The 18618-nt window shown below is 47.7% G+C and overlaps 1 protein-coding gene across 2 annotated transcripts in view; it reads right to left on the bottom strand.

The window, feature by feature from the left end:
• The window catches only part of usp54a (ubiquitin specific peptidase 54a), a 31832-nt gene extending 13500 nt beyond the window's left edge, over positions 1-18332 (bottom strand). Inside the window, exons 1-9 of one of the 2 annotated variants that reach the window (XM_026309326.1) lie at positions 18177-18332; positions 6345-7117; positions 3504-3596; positions 3278-3412; positions 3037-3150; positions 2573-2655; positions 2039-2141; positions 1799-1945; positions 1578-1727 (exon numbers count right to left, since the gene is read on the bottom strand). In XM_026309326.1, coding sequence (XP_026165111.1) covers positions 1578-1727; positions 1799-1945; positions 2039-2141; positions 2573-2655; positions 3037-3150; positions 3278-3412; positions 3504-3596; positions 6345-6536 — 1017 coding nt within the window. In that variant the 5' untranslated portion in view covers positions 6537-7117; positions 18177-18332. Of the gene's footprint in view, positions 1-1577; positions 1728-1798; positions 1946-2038; positions 2142-2572; positions 2656-3036; positions 3151-3277; positions 3413-3503; positions 3597-6344; positions 7118-11949; positions 12031-18176 lie in introns of those variants that run through there. The other variant, XM_026309327.1, reaches the window with a different exon arrangement.
• Positions 18333-18618: the final 286 nt, after the last annotated feature.

The raw sequence follows: 18618 nt of genomic DNA, 5'->3' as shown, positions 1-18618 counted from the left end.
CACACTGACAACTGATTAGTGTTTTATGTTTGCTGGCTCTGTTGTCTTTGTCATATCTGATAGGAACCTGGTTTTGTTTGAGTTTTGATTAATCTTTTAAGAATTTTCTTAAATCATCTTTACTTGGAGCACTATGTTCAACCCAGAATGCATCACTCTGGCCTGTGTCACATGCGTCTGCAAGCTGCTGTGAGTCCTCAGCCAGAGCCAGAAACACAACACCCCTGTACAACTGCAACTCTCCTGTGTTTTTGTAGCTGAGTGGTGACTCTTCTCATCCGTCGAACAAACATTCACGTCTTTTGCTGCTCAGTTTCTTTTCAGGCTGAAGCTGCACATCGTCAACATCGTCCTAAAAACAGTTTCTGAACTTTGAACAAATGAGCAGCTACTGAGCTCCAGTCCCTGAGCTTGAGTTACGATGTCACAACTTTAAACAAAGCCATCAGTTAAAACTGAATTTACCAGCTGCCGCAGTGAGGACGACCTCAGAAACACCCAGCAGGTGAAACGTTGTGGGGGGGGGGGGGGCAAAAACCAAACGCTCTCTTCCTTTCTGTCTAGTTGTGCAAACTAAATCCTCCCGTTTGTCGTTTTAACCTTCCTCTGTTTTCCCAAAGTCCACGTCCACCTCTGCTCGGATCTAACGGGACCAATGGAAAATCCAAAATGCCAACCTGTCCATCAGCCGTGTTCCATAAAGTGTCTGTGTGTGTGTGCGCAAGAGAAGGAAAGCAGCAGAATGAATTGCAGTGTGAGCAAAAGTGGCAGCTGTGCTGTGTGTGTGTGTGTGTGTGTGTGTGTGTGTGTGTGTGTGTGTGTCTGTGTTCCCTGACCACGCCCTCAGCTCTGTCCAGCTGGAATGATAAACAATGGAGGGATATCCTTGTTTTTCCAAGCTGCAGAGAGAGCGAGGGAATGAGACCTGTGTCAGTTATTAGAAAACAGCAGTGGCTGAAAAGAAAACGAGGAGAAATGAGGCAAACGAGGAGACGAGGGCAAGAAAAGGAGGTAAAGAGGAGACGAGAAAGGGGACAGAGGTGTAAGGATGGACAGGAAGAGAAGAGACCACAACGTGAGGTCATTTCCCTCCATAAACCTGCACACGTGTCTGTGCTGCTACAGCTGTAACCTTAAAGGGACAGTTCAACACAAAACTACAGCCAAACGAGGCCTGGGCTTCTGAAGCACCTCACTCTGTTAGCCAGCCGTTCTCTGAAATCCCTGGTAGTCACAGAAACAGGGCACATTCTGTCTCAGGTGCTAAACTATTTGCTGGCACAGACTTTGGCTTTTGAGTGAACATGACACATCAAACACTGTGACCAAAGCGGCTTTAGGGCACAAGTGACGGCTTGTTACCTCGATTATCCACAGTAGCATCACTTTGTGGGCAGAGATGTTGGGCCGACTCTACCCCTGACTGCTGGACTCACAGTCCTACTTACAGACTCCTAACTTGGGGTTTTGGGCATTTTCAATCTTTACTCATGAGTCTACAGACGACACACTGACAGTGAGCCGAAAGCCCAGAAGTTTCAAAAGTACAGACAACTACAGTCCATCACTGATAATACCTCCTTGACGTGCGCGTCATCAAAGTACATCCATCGTCTGATCTTGGTCTGGAAGAAGAAGGTGGAGTAATGTTTCCCGTAGTAACAGACCATGCCCACCAGGTAGAGCTCCGACTGCCGAGCCTTCTCCTCCGTCACCCTGTAAAACAACTGAGAACAGAGACAGAGGAGTTTAATCCAGCAGCTGACCATGACTGACACACCACCGCCGGTCTCCTTACATCGCCCAGGTGCAGGCAGGTTCCCAGGGTGTGAATGACGTCTTCAGCCAGGTCCGAGTTCTCCGAGTCCCACACCAGGCCGATGGTGATGATCTCCGGACTGTTGAGGAGGACGCGAGCCATCCGGAGCTGCTGGCCGCACTGACTCTGGGGATGAGGGTCAAGAACAGAGCAGTGAAACTCTACACAGTCAAACAGCTGCAGCGAAGCTTCGCTAAGAATATGTGAGTAGAGTCTCACGGGACAGTTGCGCAGGTCTCCCATGCTGGCGTTTCGCAGCAGCTCCCCAAACATGCTGGGAGTCGCCTTCTCCCTCGACTCCAACATCTTCACCGCTTGGTTACTGAGGAAGAGGAGGAGAAGTTTGTCACTGCTGCATTTGTATAACTTGAAAAAGAAAGCACCAAACATCTACAACTCTCTTTCATACGAATGATTTTAAAAAGCGCTGCACGCACACACACACACACACACACACACACACAAACACGCACACACACACACACACACACACACACACAAACACGCACACACACACACACACACACACACACACACACAGACTGCTCCACTAACGGAAAGCGAGGACAGACACGACTCCCACTCTTCTCTCTGTTTCTGTGCACGAGTAACACCAGGAGCCATGATTAGACTGTTGCCTGGGTGACCACACAGCGTAACCTAGCGACCAGTCAGAGGGGTGTGGCCTGAACTTACCTTTCCAGAGACGGGAGCTATACATAGCGACACACACACACACACACACACACTTACCACAGGGAGGTGGTGGAGATGTAGTGGACCATCTGAATGAAGGGCAGAGGGTCAGAGGACGCTCCACAGCTGCTGCACACACACTGACACACACACACACACACACACACACACACACACACACACACACAAGTTAACATCACAGCTGACACGTGTGTTTACAATGAGCTCAGTGTGGCGATGGTTCTGTTAGCTGGTTCCATCTGGGGTCCAGCACCAAGTTAATACCCAGACTGGTCCCTTATAGAAGGTTCCAAGCCCATGACTCAATTAATCCATTAATTGACTAATGGATCATTTAATCTACAAAACATCATACAAGTGTGTAAAAGTTCAAACACCTTGTTCCTGGAGAACCCTGGAACCTTCTGGGGTCTATTTTCAGTCAATTTAATTCATTGTCTCAGGTCTACTTCAAACAAAAAAAGACACATGAACCTGGGCCAAAACCGTCTCCGTCTCACCTGTTCGAAGAGCGTCATGGCGAACTTCTGGTGTGGGATGCAGTGTCTGGCTGTGCAGATGTCTTCTTTGGTCTCGTCTGCGATGTGGAAGTGAATCCTCATCAGGATGTTTTCCTGCAGGAACAGAGAACAGAGCAGAGGACTGACCGACCACATCTGTTACTGCGTTTCCCCAGGACAACACAGCGAAAGTAAACCTGTCCTTAACAGTGTGTGTGTGTGTGTGTGTGTGTGGCCTTACGAAGCACTCGGCTGCGTCGTCCATGATGCCGAGCTGAAACCTCTGCTCGTCCTGGAAGGTTTTGGCGAGCGCGCTGCGAAGAGCGTCGGACGGTAAAACCTTCTCACTGCTGTACTGAAACTGAGCGAAGATGCTCTGAAGACAGGAAGTCACAAACGCACAGCCAGGTTAGAAACTGGAGGCTGGTCCAGGATCAGCCTCACTCATCACCCACACTGACTCTCACCTTTAACGCACAGAAAATGCACGAGTCCTCCATGCACTTATGAGTGGTCAGCTGACGGAAACTGCGCCGAAAGATGTCGAGGTGCCACAGAACCTGAGAGAGAACATCAGCCAATCACAGCTTTCAGCAGAAGAAAGGAGGAGGAGTCAGGACCAATAAGATCAAATTGTCTAAATAAAATTTCCATTGAAAATATCAGGACAGTCAGTTGGTGCATCCAGATAAAGCTTCCACACAAACATTCACTAAATATAAAAGTTCCAGCCCTGATAATGACGCTCCAAACACCAAAACAGAGATTCAGAGGCCAAAACCAGCAGGAAATCTACCTATGGACAGAAAGTAAGGACTTTCTGAGGGGAAACAAATTCTTAAGATACAGTAAACACCCTGTGTCCAGGCTTTCCACCCACAGCTCTGCAGTGGAATTTACAAACACGAAGAGAAAGCTGCAGCAGAAGCTCTGAGACGTCTAAAAGTCTCAGTATGACACGTTTACATCAGCACAGCTACCAGCCAATCACCAGTCAGCACGGACACATGAACGCCGCTGACCTGAGACTGCGGCCGGCCAATCGGAGGGCGAGTCTAGAGACCCGAGGACAAGCTGAAGTGTGTGGAACAGTCAAATGTGTGTCAGTGTCAAACTGTGTTCATCATTTTCTCAGCTGGCTTCAGGAAACCACCTGGCCTGTGTGACGACTGTCACATCAGTTTCAGTTTTATTTCAGCTTCACATTTACTGCTATTGATCGTTGTCAGGGCTGCAGCTGGAGATAATAATCATTTCTACTAAGACACTTAATGAAGTGACATGAGCTGGACTCAGCTGGTCCATGGATGGCTGAACAACGAGACCAGGATCAGGCCTGTCAGGGAACAGAACCAGTCTGCAGTCCCTGTTAATATAGTTCAGTCACAAAACCACCACAGACACATGTTCAGGCTCAGGCTGCTGGATCTCAGGTTGGTCCGTTCGTGTTATCGCACCAGTTTATACCATGGGACTCAAAGGATCAAGCTCTAACAGCTGGAACATCTGGATCAGGTCCAGCTCCTGTTCTGTGTCCTCCCCTGCTGCGCTGGAGGGGTTTTTTATTTTTGAGGAGGGTTTTAAAGAGGAAAACAGACAGTTGGTTTGTGATGTCATTTCTATTCAAATATTGTTTGTTTTAAATGGACTTTGTCCAGTAAATGTCCAGTTCCAGCTCCTTAACTTTCTGCTTCCTCCATTTTATACGACAATATTAAAATCAGATCGTCATGATAATCAATAATCAAAATCCTCTTCAGCTGTTAAAGAAACTGCAGCATCAAATCTGCTGCAAAATACACGAGACAAAGAAAAGTGATATTTTAGAACGGTTCCGTTCAGCCTGTGGCTTCTGAAGGGACAGTGTGCTGGAGCCCTGAGGTGGGAACCCGGTTCATCCTCGGCAAAGCACAGTGCAGCGTCAGCACTTTGGGTGCGTTTGTTTTCTCCTTCCTGTCCTCCCACCCACCCCCCACCAGCTCCAATATGTTGCTGTGTTCCTGCAGAACGAAGCAGGTAGCAAACCTGCAGGACAGAGCTGCCAACACGTGAGTCTAATCTGCAGATCCTGAATTTACCGATTAACAGTTTTGTCTGGAAAATGATGAAAAGTCTCCTGATCGATTTGCTGCTTTTTTATGTCATAGATCAACAAGTCTGGTTCTGACCCAGTTAGACTGACACACATGATTTATAAATACACATGATTGTTGTGTTTGATGTAAACTGACCAGTGAGTTGAGAAAATGTTTAACAGTAACTTCACACATAATCCACTTTGTCGTTAAATCACATGAGCGGTTGCTTTATTTTAAGATGACCACGCTGCTCTGACACGAGACACGAGGCTTACGGACGCGGGGCTGAAGGGGCAGGTGCAGGACTCAGGAGGACTTAGTGTTCATGGTACAGTTACCCCTCATGGGTTAATGCACAGTTAGAGTCCCTGTGAGAGCAGGGCGCCCTGGAAAACCCTCTAAGGACTGGCTGGAGACCTGTATTTTTTGGCCCCTGGTGTGTGTTCAGTCGGCTCTCTGCGGGTTTCATCCTGTCACATTAGACTCTGGCTCATCACCCCTGAGGACCTGCTCGTGCTACACATCAGAGGAGACTCTGGGAAGACGTGCGAGTGCTGTCCGCCCTGTGTCTGTGTGACCTCTGACCTTAGTGCTGCTGATCCAAGATGTGTTGAGTCTGTGTAAGCTTCAGGTAAACGGTGCAACCAGTGTTTCCTCTTGAGCCCAGTGTGACATTTCAGCAGCCGCCCACCCTGGTTAATGAGTCAGCCTCCATTGAAACCAACACCAGCAATAATTACTGCTCTGCCGATCCTGCCGTCATCCCCGCTCCGTCTCGGCGAACAATAGCTCTGCTTAAACTGCGCTGAGTCATGAAGTGTAATGTGCAGCCTGGGAGGTGCTGCAGCTGAGCAGGTCATCAGACCGGTTGTTAGCTATGAGCGTGTGGACCGAGTCATCTGTCTGACTGCTGTTTACAGCCTGACTCACACACACAGGCCTCAAATGCAGGTTCAAGGGCTTGATGAGGATCCAGTGCAGTGTGTCAGTGTCACACAGAACACAAAGCATGTAGGGAACACACCAAAGCAGAACTGTGGTCCTAGATGGAACATCAGGACATTAGGGCCTGGGCTGGGGACACCTGATGGACTTGACGATAAAACTGATCAATGAATTGGGAAAATATAAACTAATCACTACTCACATTTATCTGTAGCCGGAGCTTTAATTTAATACTGTCAGTGTGTGTGTGTGTGTGTGTGTGTGTGTGTGTGTGTGTGTGTGTACCTGCAGGGCGCTGTTCAGGAAGCAGCTGTTCTGTCCCGGCTCGTTGCTCAGCCCTTTACTGGGAGCGATGGACGTCATCGTACGAGGCGTCAAGATTCCCTGCATCCCATCACCTCCTCGACCCCCAGCTCCACTGGCACCGACGCCACTTCCACCGCTTCCTGACGCAAAGTAGTTCCTCTTCCACGACATCTTCCCCCTCCTCTCTCTGGCTCCTGATTGGTCTGTCAGCTTCGCTCCCTGCAGGGATCAGCTTCCTGTCGTCCGTTCTCGTATGGAAGGAGACAGAGCCATGTCGTCCGACCGAGGGGAGGATGAAAACAAAAATATGACGAAAACAACCAACGGGAAGGACAGAAGGAAGAAATGTGAGTAAGGAAATCCCTTAACTGGAACTCATTTCTGTATTTTTAAATTCCAGCAACTGTGGTCAAAGATTCTCAGAAAGTTAAAGACATCCAGGACTGTAGTGTCCCTGGTTTCAGCTCTGGCAGATCTAAAGCTTTTATGTCCTTCGTTGTAAAATCAGAAGAATTTGTGTTGACAGTTTTACATTCCACAGGTTTAATTTGACATTCCAGTGAATAACAGACTGTTTTCCCAAAGGCTCTCTGCTTTATAATCCAGGACTCGCCAGGGACTCGTCCCTCTGCAGCCGCTGCAGGTGACACAGCCTTTGCCCTCCTTTGAGACACCTCGTCCTCCTCTTCGTTTTCACCAGCGGCCTCACTGCGGCCAGAGCCGACACAGGTCAGAGGTCAGAGGTCAGGGCCCTGCAGGAGAAGGAGAAAGAGACTGAGTGGTTTCTTCTACAGAGTCACAGGAAAACTGCTCTCAGACACATTTTGTTTACCGACTTAAACCCCACAGAGCTTAACACTGTTTTCATGGTCAAAGCAAAAGAGTCAAAGAAGAAGAAAAAATGAACCATTATTAAAGAAGACCACCGGGGACTGGGGGGCTGGAGGGGCCTCAGACAGACACACTAAGACACAGGCGACTGGGACACCAGCTGGGGTGAACTGAAAAACCCAAGTAAAGCTGCAGAGTGTGTTGAGCAGACAGACTCCAGTCCTGGAAACCTGACATTACGCCGTAATAACAGGATTTAAGGCCTTTCAAATCTCCTCTAAGACCTGAGATTGAGATAATGGGAGGCCTCTGCAGACGGTGCAGCTTCTGTCTCTGCTTCGCTCACACTTTCACTGCTCTGACTGTCTGCGTGTGCCGCCAGAGGCCCCGGGGCCCTTCCTGTCGATTCTTACAAAACACACGTAAAACCACAGAAAAAAAAAACTGACAGATGACAAAAACCCAAATCTGAGAGCGATTCAGCTTTGACAAAGACAAGACAGGCATGATGTGCCAAAGCTGCAGGGCTGGACTCTTTTCTTCTTCAACAATGAGGTTCTCTTTCAGCACCTCTTCATCAGACTTTAGATTTACAGGCTGGTTTCAACATCTGCTGCTGCTGTTTATTCTAAACCTCCCAGGTTGACTCTGCCTGGTGTTTATGTTCAGCTGTAGGTCCAAAAAGCCCGAAGATCTGTAATCACACAACACTTCACCTGCAGAAAACACACATGAACCAGGAAGTCGGCTGAACTGTGAAACCAATAGTCTTAGTACAGACAGCGGCTGCAGGAAGCACAGAAACTAAACAACCGGAGGAATGAACTTGCCAGAGCTGATGTGATCTGCCAGAACTGTTTGTGTGGGACATTTAGAGTTTGGCCAGTCCCAGGTTTTTTTCTGGCCGACCTGGAAGTGGATCCATGACAGAGCCAGAGACCCCAAGACACTGACACAAACACGAGGATCCACTAAAAACACGTCTCTGAATATCTGATTTCAGAAATAAACTCCAGCTATAAAGGACGAGAATCATCTCATCAGTGTAGGGAGATAAACTCTGTGTGTGTGTGTGTGTGTGTGTGTGTGTGTGTGTGTGTGTGTTCTCTAAGATCAGCACTCATCACTCTAGGGAGCGCTTGTTTACTACACACACACACACACAGTTTATCATTAGGAGACAGTGGGAGGAGCCAGGCAGTAAACATAGACCGACATCAGTGCTCCAAATCTCAAACTGTAAACAACAACACTTTTCAGACATAGCCTGACCTTTGACCTTTATCCTGAAAACTCAGATCGCAGGAAGTCTGAAAGTGTGTGTGTGTGTTCAAGTCTTTCTATGGTTGTGTGGACACTTCTTTATGTAGAGTTTGGTCCTCACACCTTCAAAGGCCTGTCTGAGGGTTCAGATCTGGGTCAGGGTGCAAGCTAGAACCAGGTTCAGGTCGGGGTTGAGGTCGGGTCTGGTTGTTAAGTTACAGCAGAAGCGTAGAGTTTCCCGCCACAGCCAGAGGTAAAGTGCAGGTCAGAGTGGAGGGCGGGAGGAGGGATTAGCCTGATCAGACTCAAGATTAGCCTGTCTGTGTTTCTAGGCGTCAGCCTGTTTCTGACCCGGCTCTTCAGCCCAGTTCGCTGCAGTGAACATGGCTGACAGGGGAGGAGGCGCTGCTGTTCTGGATTTCGACAAACGGGTTCGCCACAGTCGTCATTTTAAAACATGAAAATCTGAGCTGATGGCGTCTTGACATCATCTGTGGAAACAAGTTATTGATTCAGGATCCAATCAGGACAGAGCTCATGCTGATCAGAACCCGAGTGCACGGGGACCACGACCCGTGTTCACTTTTCCAAATATTCAACAGCAGCGGCCCTCACCGACACGCTGGTTGCCCCTCTCACAGGAGAACGGGCTTTTTGGATCCGGGTATGAGAGGCCCTGACAGAAGCATAACGAAACCCAAAACCCCACAGAAACAGACCAGGATCCAAGGTCAGACCCACCGCCGCCAGTCGTTAATTAAACAGGGAAGAAGGGTGAAATTAAAAATCCATGACCAGCAGCTGAAGCTGACAGAGGCTGCAGGATTACAGATCAAATCCCAGCGACTTTCACGCTGAAAGAGCGTGACGCACGCCAACACGCTGGAGCCTCCATTTCCTGGTCAGGAAGCTATGACCTTCAGGAAATAAGAGGAACAGCTGCTTTTTTATTTAGACCACCCACCGTTTACTGTGATAAAGCCACCCTGGTTTCCACTATTGATTAAACACACACACATCAGGTTCATAGCTGTGCTGTTAAATAAGGTCAGGATTATTCACAGAATAACAGAGACCCAGGTGAGGAGAGTACCTGGACTGCAGACTGACCAATCACAAAGCCAGGATTTATTCAGTGCTGTTTGCTCTGCTTGCGAGTGCTGAGGCTGATGTGGTGAAAAAATGATTATGTAACAACACACACACACACACACACACACACACACACACACACACACACACACACACACACACACACACACACACACACACACACACACACACACACACACACACACACACAATAATCGCGTCTAATTCACCAGGCTGGCTCATGGCTGGCTGCAGGCTGAGATTGGATGCTGCAGGAAACACTGGGATGATGTAGAGCTGAATTTCCCAGACTTTAATCATTCTCAGGTTAATCTTCATCACGCTCCTCCTCCTCCTCATCCTTTACTCTGCTCAGAAAATAAAAATGACTCTGCAGCCATTTATCATTCAGGTCATTTCTTCAGTCCCAGGTTCCACATGTGAGAGTCCATCCCACTGGTCTCACATCCAAAGTCTAAAAACAGCCGTCACGTCTTCTGGATGGGCTTGGACTTCGAATCACTGACCCTCTAGGATGAGGACGGTCAAAGGAAGAGGCAAGGGTGAGGGTGTTTCCTAACAGGACGAGCTCATCTGTGCGTCTCTACGTCACGGGCACAGGAGCCGCAGCTCGTCGTGCTGCTGACCTGGCTGGCAGTCGGTGAAAGCACAGCTCATGAATATGCCGCCGTCCTTCAGGGCTGCACCAGCCCCAAAATAACCCAGAATCTGGGAGATGTGGAGAGCTTCAATCACTTCCCTCCACCCAGTCAAAGGAGGAATTAGCAGCCCGCCGCCACCTCTGGGACCCAGTCCACAGCTCGAGCTGGATTATTGGAGCTGTTTACACCGACAGGGTGAGACAGAAAGACAGAAAGCTTCTTCTTCTGGAGGTTCACACCAGGAAATCCCCTCAAATGAAGCCGCAACTGGCATCGATGTCAATTATCAATGACTCGATTCTTCCATTATTGATCTCTGAAATGTCTGAGAACAGCCAAAGCTCTGGCAGGTTCAGGGTTAACACACAATCACTAATCGCTTCATGGAAAAAGTGTAAATCACAGCAAGCGTCTTTAGTCTGCAGCAGGTTCTAACTTTCCTTCACTTAGAGGAGACAGATGTGACTCCACCATAGACCCAGACCCAGACCCAGACCCAGACCCAGACCCACAGACTGATGCTCCAGTTTAAAAAGTTTAACCCCACAGACTCTGTCCAGTCTAGTAACAGCTCAGAAACCTCCCGGTGTGGACACATTGTTCTGATCTCACTCCCACATTCCACAGCAGCAGCTTCCATCAGTGGGTGAACACCCAGTAAATCACGCAGACTGGGAGGTGCAGCTCCTCCACATTGTTTTCCCATGAACAATGCTGAATAATGAGCTTTCAGTTAAAGCTCAGCTGCACCCAGCGCGCTGCTAAACTCTGGGTCACTGCAGCATCTCTACCAGCAGCCCTTCCCTGAGGTGGTGCAGCGGGCCCGGAGGCCCTCACTGGGCCGGTTCCGCCGGGTCACCCACAGGTTGTGAGACTGTTTCAGTCCGAGTCTGCTGGTTATGAGCAGCTGAAACCAACAATGACTGGTCTGCACACGGGACCCGCATCAAAAAGTCGTTTAAACGACGACAAATTGGGTTTTAAGACTTTCAGACACACACGATCCGCCAGGACGTTTCTAACGGGAAAAGCGCGTCAGTCGTTCCAACATACCGAACTCCGTTCACAAATCTGAAACTTTAACGTTGTTTTGCCTACAGGGAAACGTAGACCAGCCTGAGATCGACACTCCGATACTTTTAGGCTTACACAGAAAACAGTCTTTGAATCGGCAGAAACCAGACCCCCCGGACTCCTTGTTTAAAACCACAATAAGTCACTTTTAGCTTGTTGTCTCTGTAACTTTCTTCTTCCCAAACAGCGGCGGAGGAGTTTAAATTCTACAGAAACGAAACGAGGACTGGTGTGTTAACTGTGTGTCAAACCAACAACACAAGCTGCGCACGGCCAACGTAGCGTTTTACCTGCCGACGTCGACTAAAAACGCTGTTTTTTTAAACGGAGCCCGGTGCTCCGCGCTGCACGCACCGGCTCCATTACATCACTTCCAGCAAACTTCCCGGAGAACAATGAGGACAAACCAGCATCGGTGCTCGGTTTCCCCCGAACTGCCCCGTTTAGTTCCGACACAAACAGAAAGACACCGAATCCCCGTGCGGACACTGCCCACGGCAGCGCCTCGTTCCGTCCCGGGGCCGGTCGTACCCGGTGCGGGCAGCGCAGTCTTAGCTAGCGCCGGTGAACGGGAGTAACGGCGGCTCCGTCCAGACCTCCCGGGATCGTCGCGCACATACGCAGAAGGAAAAGCGGCGACATGGCGCCCGAAAGCGGCTCACCTGTGACCTGGACACCGGAGCACGGACACAAATCCTGTCGGTCCCGGAGCCCGTCTGTGCTCGGATCCCGTAAAACGGCGCTTATTGTGTTTAAAACGGCAGACCGGAGGGGGAGGGGCTACTACCTGCAGCACTGGGGCGCGTGCAAGAGCGCGTGCGTCTGCATACGTGTGTGTGCGTGTGCATATGTGTGTGTGTGTGGATGGATGACTGCAGGGGCCCAACGGGTCAGGGGCCCCTGCAGAACAGTCTCAGCTCCAGGTTATTGATGATATTTTCTAACTGGAAAAATCAATCAAACCATAAACAGGAGACACACAAAGACCAGAAAATGGAGATAAAACGGCAACACAGGCACAGATTACTACAAACACATATAAAATAACTGTAAAGACACCACAAAATCATCATAAACACACAGAACATTTGTACAAACACACACTAAACAACTACATATGACACAACATGTCCACAGTCATATCTGAAAGCTGAGTCATCTTGTTTTAGAAAAAGACGTCCAGTTACCATGACTCAGCTTTCAGACAACTTCACCTGGACAACTGAGAATCTTCAGACAACTACAAGGATACACTAAACTACAAAGATACAATAAAATACTGCAAAGATACACTAAGAAAACTACAAAGGTGCACTAAACAGTTACAAATATACAATAAATAACTACATAGAGACAATAGAAAACTTCAAAGACACAGTAAACAACTTCAGAGACAATAGAAAACTATGAACAGACAGCAACAAACTACAAGGACTTTTTATTTCAGTGTCCACATCAATAAACAACATAGATCGTCTGTACTGGCAGGGGCTAGGCTAGCAGTTTGTATTCATTTCCAGTCTTTATGCTAAGCTAGGCTAAAGACCGTGCACGCAGACATGAGATGTGAGACATGAGGGAACATTTCAGAGACTGAAGGTTTTCCAACAGTACATCCTGTTAAAGGTATTTAAAAAGCCACAGATTCCAAAATAATGAAAGGCATCATTTCAATTGATCGTCATTAGATTATCAATATAATCCCATCAGAAAACCACTGAGTAATAACCGGACTGGTGTTGAAAATAGAGACAGATGGAGCTGACTGTGCAGTGAGCTGCACAGCTGAAGTTGTGCTTCACCAGCAGTGTGTGCGTGTCTGCATTGATCAGGCCATTGATCACAACAGAAGCAGCGGAGGACATGCCAGGACGAACGGCAGCCTGCACCAACACAGAGTCTGGGAGCTGCAGAGGACTCGTCATGTTTAATGATAATCCACATTAGAATAAACCACTGATGTCAACACTGTGCAGCAACACATAACAGTCCTTCAGCAAATCATTTCAATAACTAATTATTAATATTTTATCAGTCAGTGCTTCAGACTGACACAACATGTCAATGTAATAAAAGAAGAACCACGTGAGCCAGGTCAGCGGTGTGGCTCCCTGCTGTGTTTTTAATAGTTTTTAGACAATGGAGGTCTACGGCACAGACCCATAAGCTGAACCAGATTCTGGATCCACACACGTTACGCTGACGACACCACATTCACTGTTGCTGTCAGTCTCTGGATGGGATCTGGACACACACAGACAAATCGCTGGCTGAGACCTTTTAAGCTGCAGCTCCTGTACCACGACTACAAGGTCTTGGAAAACAAACAAAAAGAAACTCATGAAACTACCACATAATAAAAATGATTTATAGCTTTTGCGTCACCACCGAAATTAAAAGTAATCCACAAATAGAAACCAGTGCAGTCCAACAACAACCACACCCCTGCCATCCAGACACCGAGTAGGTTCTAATTTAGTAGAAGATACATTTTCGTTTATTCTGGGATGAGTTGGAGACTGATCTGACAACAGAACAGCTGAATGTGTTTTGTGCTTCAGGCCTTTGGTCGTCGGTGTTTTCTGACCTGACGCCACATCACAGCACGGTAAGAAAACACCAGACGTTTGGATGTTTTGGGATTTTCTTAATGACTGAAATGCCAGAACCAAACCACAAGTAACACCCATGTCATTCCCACTGTGCACAACAGCAACTGACGTCTGATGTTCCTCCATCAACTCAGTTTAGATGAGCTCCAGGAACAAGTATCACTAATATCACAGCTCAGAAGCGGGGCCCGATCCCATGGTTAGTGCTGCGTGTGGAGGTCACAGAGAGACCAGGAGAACTGGGTGGCTGTTTAATGAAATAACAGAAAACATGAGAAGCTGCAGCTGAACACAGAGTCTGGGTGGAGCAGACACAAACCACAGCTCAGCCCTCAAACATTCCTCTGCTGGAAACGGTTTCTGGTAAACTGGGCTGAACTGGGCTGAACTGGGCTGAACTGGGCCAGCTCACACGACGGACCCCTCCCTATGTGCCATGCAGGACAAACTTCATGTGATTAGTCAGGTTGACGTGCTCGCTGTGCGTGTCTGTTTCAGATGAAGAAGGTTTGTGAGGCTGATTTGATTTGTAGAGGTTTGTGTGACACACTAGCTAAAAACTGTCCGGTGGATTTTGTCACAGAAACAGACGCTGTGCATCAGTAACATGTGGCTGCACCTGCACACATGACAAGTCTGTTATGTGTCTGTAATGTCACGTTAGCCCAAGTTGGACCAGGACGCAGGAAAATGTCTGGCTTGTTATTCACCCTGCTGAGAAGTTCCCTGCTGGGTGATGATGTGATGACGCTTATCACTGTGGAGCAGGTTTGGGTAAACAGAGAGCTATCTGGTAAAGTCAACAGAAACTGGTTTTCACCGCAGACGTCAGCACCTACATCTGAGAGTATCTGTGTACAGGGTGGCGCTGGGCGAAAGGTCAGGAGGTCACCAAAACCTGATCCTCTGGGGTCCAGCAACATCCACAGTACATCCAAACCCTCCCCTTTAGGCGTCTGGCTGGGGTGTAGGAGGGTCAGGGGTCTTCGACACGGGGCCGCAGACATGTAGGATAACTTGCTTCGGCTCAGTTTCGTCTGAGCTCTGTAATAACCTGATGTTGTTCGCTGCGGCTGTGATGAACAGTTTGTGTTTTCAAACACCACACTGAGTCACTCCCACGTCCTCACGCTGTCCGTCTTGGTGCTGCTGGCTGCGATTCAGTGTTTGTGGTGATGAACAAAGAGTTCAGTGAAGTGAGAGCGAGGACTCGTCTCTTTCTTTCAGCTCGTGGACAAAAAGCTGCTGTGATTTAAATACAAAGACTCTGCAGCTTCCTGCTCATTACTGGTGTTTACTGGGGAGCAGCAGGGGCCCAGTGTGAACCAGTTTACTCCTGCACACAAAGCTACCAGCAGAACCATTACACCCAGTTCAGGAAATAATCCCACAGATAGTCTCCACACTGGTGCACAATGTAAAAATACTTCACCACATTCGTAACAGTCCTGCAATCAGATTTCCCAGCAGCACTTTGCTCCTCTGCTCTGAGTTTGAATAAATAATCTCCTGACAGGTCTCCCTGACACAATCTACAGGAAGTCAATAATAACCAAAATAAGACAGAACCTACTGTGAGAAATATCAGCAAAGCAAAACACATAGAAGAAGAAAATACGAGCAGAAGGTTCAGCTGAGACTGAAGTATCCTCAACTTATAAACATAATAATGACTGGAATAATAATAGTTTGGGTAATATAATACATATATTAATACAGTGGTTTATAAAATACCACAGCTGTTACTATAAGAGTACAATATAATATTATAAAATATGATATTACACATGAAAGTTGCATATAAAGAACTCCAGATTATGTTGAATATACATTAGGACTCACAATAATGCAGTGGGACATATAGCATTTTAGTGCACATAACAATAATATAGTGCAGAACTTTAATATGCTAAATTACAGGCTGTTGGTTGAATTCTTCCTGTAATTACTTGGAAAATATCAGTTCAGAAGTAAAAGTACCAGATGATGGTGCAGTGTTTATTTTGAATCAGCAGGCAGATGTGTATGGTCTTACATCTGTAATAATACAGCTGCTGGTCCAGAGTGACTGTGTGTTTTGGATGTGGAAGTACAGTGAGTGGGAACGGACTCAGCAGCATCAGGTGGAAAAAAACAGTTTTCCTTTTTTAACCTTTATCTTTCAGGGCGGTGTCACTGAGAAGCCTGAGCACATTCACACTGGGCCTCTGAATCATGGTTTGACCTGCAGGTCCGAGGCCTGAACCAGAACCCAGTTGCACCTGAGCCTTCACTTAAAACCACGTCAGCTCAGCGCTGAACATTACAGGCTGTCAGCTGACACCACACAGTTACCTGTCAGCCACTTCCTGTATGATGTCACTGCTGCTCCCGCATACTACACCTGTCCTGTTTACTCTCCCAGTCACATGATGCCCCCCCCCACACACACACACACACACAGACACAGACACAGACACAGACACAGACACAGACACACACACCTCAGGACAGGTGTGAGTCATTTAATACAGTGTGTGTTAGTCACCTGTTTGCTCTCCGCTGTGTATCTGTCACACACTGACACATTTACCACACACACACACACACACACACACACACACACACACACACACACACAGTGACATGTACTGACCCACTGTATGATGTGACTGTAGTCAGTAAAGACATTATCTGTAGCTGCTTTAGTTCTGTGTGTGTGTGTGTGTCTGAGCGATGACAGAAACACAACAAATGTAGCTCAGCTCGTCCTAAACCAGCTCTGTGTGTGTGTGTGTGTGTGTGTGTGTCTGGACGTTTATGTTGATGTAGGTGAGGAACAACCCTGATCACGTTTTAAAAGGCTCCACTGATTATTCAGTGTGGATTTAAAGTTCCTTAGGATTTTAGTTTTGCAAACGCCGATTGGAGGAGCCACATTTCCTGCAGCAGCTGGCAGAGAGCAGCCATGTTTGCAGAGCAGCTACTTTTAGCCTCATGGTGTTTGGTAAATAGAGCGGCCGAACACACCACCATGCACCTCTGACCGGACAACAGAAGGTCAGGGGTTGTTGGAAGGTGCCGAGTTCACTGTGTCCACCTGAGTCCAGGCTGGACGCAGCTGAACATGGCCAGAATCAGAACAGAGCCATGGATTCTTGGATTACAGAGCAAAGCAAGAAAACTGATCCAAACACTTCAGTATAAACACAAAAGCACAAACAAGCACAGTGTTTGTTTATAACACAACTGATAGAGGTGATACAGAATCCAAAACCAGGACCAGAAACAGGGAGTGGAGTAGAACCAGAGCCAAACTGACCACCAAACCAGCATGCAGCTGCAGGAATGACAGACCCAGCTGTGCAGCAGCCAGCAGGCCTCCTCCTCACTCCTCACTCCTCTGCAGAGCTGCCAGCACTGATCAAACTGTGTGTTCACTTCACTCAGCTCAAAGAAATAGTTCAAGAGTTTGGGGAATCTGCTCCCTCTGTTCTGACTCCAGCTCTGTCTGAATCGCAGGCCCTGTCAGACTCCTCAGGCACTGTAACGTCGGACTAACAGAAATATGCAGAATAAAGAAGGTCTGGACTACATTCCTGTTCTTCCAAACCAACCTGGGAAAACCTTTTCTCCATGGAGCTAATTCATGTCATGTCAAAACTGGACCGGGACAAACACAAACTGTTGCTATAAAGCTGGACTCATACGGGGGCTGCCGAGATTCATTTCTAAGATTAATCAACTGATCAATGAGCTGGAAAGAAACAACACCAAACATCACAACATCAACATTTCCCACAGCTCCAGTCTCCACTTGTCTACAGCAGCAAAACATAAAATCTATTGTTTCCAATAATAGAAAACCAAGAAACGTGACAAAGCAGAGAATTTTGTCCACAACTGAAGGATCATCAGCAGCATTGAGGTTTATTCCACAGACTAACTGTTGACTACACGTAGTTTGTTACTGTCTTTGCATGCTGAAGCATTAGGATCCCCCCTCATTTGAATGAAAGACCAGACCAAAGCACAAATCAGCCACACAGGAAGAACACTAAAACATGTCCACATATTTATGGCCAAGTTGCATAAACCCTAATGTTTGGAAAACAGTCCACAGGGATGAAAAGTGTTGGTAGTTGGAACATACAAAACAAAAGAGCTCAAAGAAAAGAGTTTAGGTTCCACAGAGAACAGAGGAGATAAAATCGGCTGTTTTTTGAATAGAGTTTGGTGCAATGATTTAGAATAAATGCATGTTACTCTCTCATTTATTCCCTCCGTCTCTCTCTCACCTTGACAAGCAGCAAACGTACTCCTCCTCCTTCCTTGGGCCTCCTCCTCTGGGTCTCCTCCTGCTCCTCCTGCTCCCCTGCTCCCAGGATGAAGACAGCTCAGCGTCTCCTGCTTCACCTCTCTGCTCTCTGTCCAAGCTACGCTCTGCAGCCGTCTCCCAGGTGACTCGACTAAAGAATGACATCATCCCTGTCAGCGTACACACCTGTTTCCTTAACAAGCCCCACCCACCCACTCTCATGCATTTCCTGGATCTCTTAAAGGGGAAGCGTCAGTCCCTGCTGCTGCTGCTGCTGCTGCTACAGGGCAACAGGTGTTTCAGCAGTAAGACAATGATCACGTGACATAAAACGTCGGCTCTCACACCTGAGGTTTGCTTAGACTGACAGCTGTTCCTAATAAACTGACCACCAAGTACATGTTTCTGAACTTGAATGGTAT

The sequence above is a fragment of the Mastacembelus armatus genome, chromosome 15 (genome assembly GCF_900324485.2).
Source record: "Mastacembelus armatus chromosome 15, fMasArm1.2, whole genome shotgun sequence".
Classification (NCBI taxonomy): domain Eukaryota; kingdom Metazoa; phylum Chordata; class Actinopteri; order Synbranchiformes; family Mastacembelidae; genus Mastacembelus; species Mastacembelus armatus.
This window is presented reverse-complemented; position numbering and strand designations above follow the sequence as displayed.